General features: G+C 32.0%; 1 protein-coding gene across 1 annotated transcript in view; it reads left to right on the top strand.

The window, feature by feature from the left end:
- LOC106473277 (cuticle protein 10.9-like) overlaps window positions 1–3,253 on the top strand; it is a 4,038-nt gene extending 785 nt beyond the window's left edge. The window contains exons 2-4 of the mRNA XM_013933960.2: window positions 1,292–1,356; window positions 1,619–1,693; window positions 2,519–3,253. Coding sequence (XP_013789414.1) covers window positions 1,348–1,356; window positions 1,619–1,693; window positions 2,519–2,899 — 465 coding nt within the window. The 5' untranslated portion in view covers window positions 1,292–1,347 and the 3' untranslated portion in view covers window positions 2,900–3,253. The remainder of the gene's footprint in view (window positions 1–1,291; window positions 1,357–1,618; window positions 1,694–2,518) is intronic.
- The last annotated feature ends 651 nt before the right edge of the window (window positions 3,254–3,904 follow it).

The following is a 3,904-nucleotide window of genomic DNA, read 5'->3' as shown; positions in this document are numbered from 1 at the left end:
TAATATCTTATAAAATTAAAATTGCTGTGATATTCTTGTAATGTTATCAACAATAGTATTGTGTCTGACTAACGTCACTAGAACGTTCCATAGCTTGTTGTTTAATATCTTATGAAATTAAACTTGCTGTGATATTCTTGTAATGTTATCAACAATAGTATTGTGTCTGACTAACGTGACTAGAACGTTCCATAGCTTGTTGTTTAATATCTTATAAAATTAAAATTGCTGTGATATTCTTGTAATGTTATCAACAATAGTATTGTGTCTGACTAACGTCACTAGAACGTTCCATAGTTTGTTATTTATTATCTTATAAAATTAAAATTGCTGTGATATTCTTGTAATGTTGTCAACAATAGTATTGTGTCTGACTAACGTGACTAGAACGTTCCATAGCTTGTTGTTTAATATCTTATAAAATGAAAATTGCTGTGATATTCTTGTAATGTTATCAACAATAGTATTGTGTCTGACTAACGTCACTAGAACGTTCCATAGTTTGTTGTTTAATATCTTATAAAATGAAAATTGCTGTGATATTCTTGTAATGTTATCAACAATAGTATTGTGTCTGACTAACGTCACTAGAACGTTCTATAGCTTGTTATCTAATATCTTATAAAATTAAAATTGCTGTGATATTCTTGTAATGTTATCAACAATAGTATTGTGTCTGACTAACGTGACTAGAACGTTCCATAGCTTGTTGTTTAATATCTTATAAAATGAAAATTGCTGTGATATTCTTGGTAATGTTATCAACAATAGTATTGTGTCTGACTAACAATAGTCCTGACCAATAAAGACTCGTTTCCTTACTTTGTCGGATGCCAACCTTATGGCTAATGATTTATCAACAAAAAACCTCGGAAAGTAAAACCATTTTATCATTAATTAAGGGACAGTGGAATGAGAGAACGCCCTACTTATTCTATAGCAAGGACTACAGAAAAGCGTGATGTTAAATACATAAGTGGGAATTTTTATTTTGTTTTAAATTATACAAACAATGTCATAACTTGGAATAACTTTCTTAAAGGAATTTCAATATACTATTACCTTCTATTTAAGAGAAACACGTGGTCTTTGTTTAACGAGTTATGGAACGAGATTTTAAATGTACACGAAGAAAAAGCTATGGAACGTTCTAGTGACGTTAGTCAGATACAATACTATTGTTGATAACATTACAAGAATATCACAGCAATTTTAATTTTATAAGATAATATATAACAAACTATAGAACGATCTAGTCACGACGTCAGAAAACAACGTTGTTACGATGCAGGTATATAAAGCTTCATACTTGCTGTTTCTGATCAGAACACTTCAAGACAGAGAAAAATGTTTCAGGCAAGTATAGTAACCCATTTTTAAATCTCAGCTAAGTTGTCTTGTAGCTTATACATTGAGGTACAAAATAAAGTATCAGATAAATTAAATATCAATAAGGCAGAAACCATATTATTCTTTAAGTTTTAATGTGTCAGTTATTCAATATAACTCAATAGAAGGTTCTAATTCTCTTTTATCTGATATTGATCTAAGTTGTTTTGAAATAAAAGAACACATAGTATATTTAAAATGCTCAATTTTATGTGATTCACTTTATCAGGTGCTGGTTATTCTCGGACTTCTTGTTGCATTGGAAGCGGGGTATATAGGGATCCCTTCTGGTCCTGTCTACTCTGTAAGTACTGGATGTTGTTTGTTTTATTCATAATAATTGTTAAGTATTAAAACGTAAACTTAAAACATCAGAATTACTCTATTTACTGTCAAAATAAACTATAATAATCTTACATTCTAACAAAAGACCCAGGTTCGAATCCCAAATCCTGCCATCAAATGCAGTTTTTATGGGAAATATCCTGATGATGGCAGCACATTAGCTGGTTTATAATCGCCACATCCTTATCATAATTACATATAGTATAATATTTTTTATCTCCTACAACAACGGTCTTTGTAACCTGTAATAAGACGCCAACCTTAGAGATACAATGATATATTACAACAATTGAAATACACAAGTTTCTCCCGGTTGTTATTTTATAAGAACTGGCTCATAATGGATAATTTGTTGATCTACAGAAGACGGTAGTTTTGAGCTATTTCAGCTATTGCGAATATAAACTTTGTTAGAAACGTGTTCAATTTCCTCCCAATCAAAGATACAAGTGAAACTTTAAGAACATTACCGACTGTCTTCAGTGGAGTTTGATGACGTATTAATTGTTTATATAGTGAAATGTACTGCTATTGTTGCACAGAAATAGTCAGTTTCAACTGAGTCCCTAAATTATTTTATTTGTATAATAGTAGCCCCCCGGTGGATCAACGGTAAACTTAAGGAATAATAAAGCTAAACACCAGAGTTCGATTTCCCGGGGCGGATACATAATACAAACGGTTCATTGTCTTTGCACGAAGAAAACAATTTTTGTATCAAAATCTGATGATAACTATAAGCTACAGAAATGTTAGAGTATTTGTTTTTTCTATTTGATAACAGGGAGGCTACGGTGGTGCTTATCAACCAGTTTATCCTTCTATTCCAACACCATACACTTTCAGTTATGTCGCCCCCGCCGATGGTGGCTTCAGTGCTCGCCAGGAATCTGGAGATGGATATGGCAGGGTGAGAGGATCATACAAAGTTTCTGATCCAGATGGACGTTTGAGAAAGGTCCATTACACAGCTGGCCCAGAGGGATTCAGAGCCCACGTTTACACCAACGAACCAGGCACCAAGACCAGCAACCCTGCTGACGTCGTTATCCAATCTTCTGCCCCTGACCCCCCTCCATATTATCCACCAAGAATACCCTACGGTTATGGGGGAGGACATAAGAAAATCATTGTCGTTCCTGGAGGCGGCCCCTGGAAATATTAATATTTACACTGCAATAGTTTCATCATTATACGAAGAATTATTTGGCTTTCGGAATATATTTTAATTGAAAACACTTGTGTTAGTTAAGTGTATGAATACTGTCACAACGTCTTTAATGCTCGTTTTTTCTCTTTGTTACACAATAATGGTTGATCTACATTCATTGGTAAGTTGTTCTTTTTACTTGTTACTGCCCTGAATATACGAAATGTGGAGCTCTACCTAATCAATGGGATTTACTTTGACGTATTGTGTATATTTGTTTGTTTGTAGCTTCATGATGAACTACTGATGTTTGTATGTAAATAATATATATAGATTTCAAATAAATCTGCTTTTAAACAAATTCGAATATTCCAGAAGTATGGTCTGTTTATTTATTGTTGAACCCTAAGTCCAGTTTCAATGGTTTCTAATGTGTGTACAGGTCATTTTCATTGTTGGTTTGAGACTTCAATATGTGACCCTAAACTAGATTAATTATTAAAGAAATAGGATATCAATAATCATTAAAATAAAAACATGTAGCAAAAATAATACAAAACTAATATTTTTACTCGGTTAAAGAAACCTTCCGTTCAAATGTAGTTTCATACCCGAAACATTAATACATGAAAACACAACGTTAAAAACAACACATATCTCTAGGCCAAATTGACTCTATTATTTTGTTAATACATTTTATGTAATTATATCGACAGTAAATAATAATAAATAAGCGATAATACAGTTACCCAAACTTATCAACTGGGGATATTTATAATATCTCTTTCTGTTGTTTTATTTTTCGTTTACAATACACCAGAATCTGTTCGAATAGTTTTATTCAAAAAAAAAAAATTATTGTCGTCACTGAGGCTTAAACACTGATAGGTCTAGTTACGTACGAAAATAAATTGAGTCAACCTAGCTTTAAGTTTCAAAATAACGTTGGAATGTTGTAACGACGACAGAACCAAAAAATAAAAACAATATAATGCATATCCTTTTTTTTGTTATTTATGA

Source organism: Limulus polyphemus, unplaced genomic scaffold (assembly GCF_000517525.1).
Source record: "Limulus polyphemus unplaced genomic scaffold, Limulus_polyphemus-2.1.2 Scaffold6033, whole genome shotgun sequence".
Taxonomy (NCBI): Eukaryota; Metazoa; Arthropoda; class Merostomata; order Xiphosura; family Limulidae; genus Limulus; species Limulus polyphemus.
The sequence above is the reverse complement of the archived record's forward strand: the minus strand, read 5'-3'. Positions and strand labels throughout refer to the sequence as shown.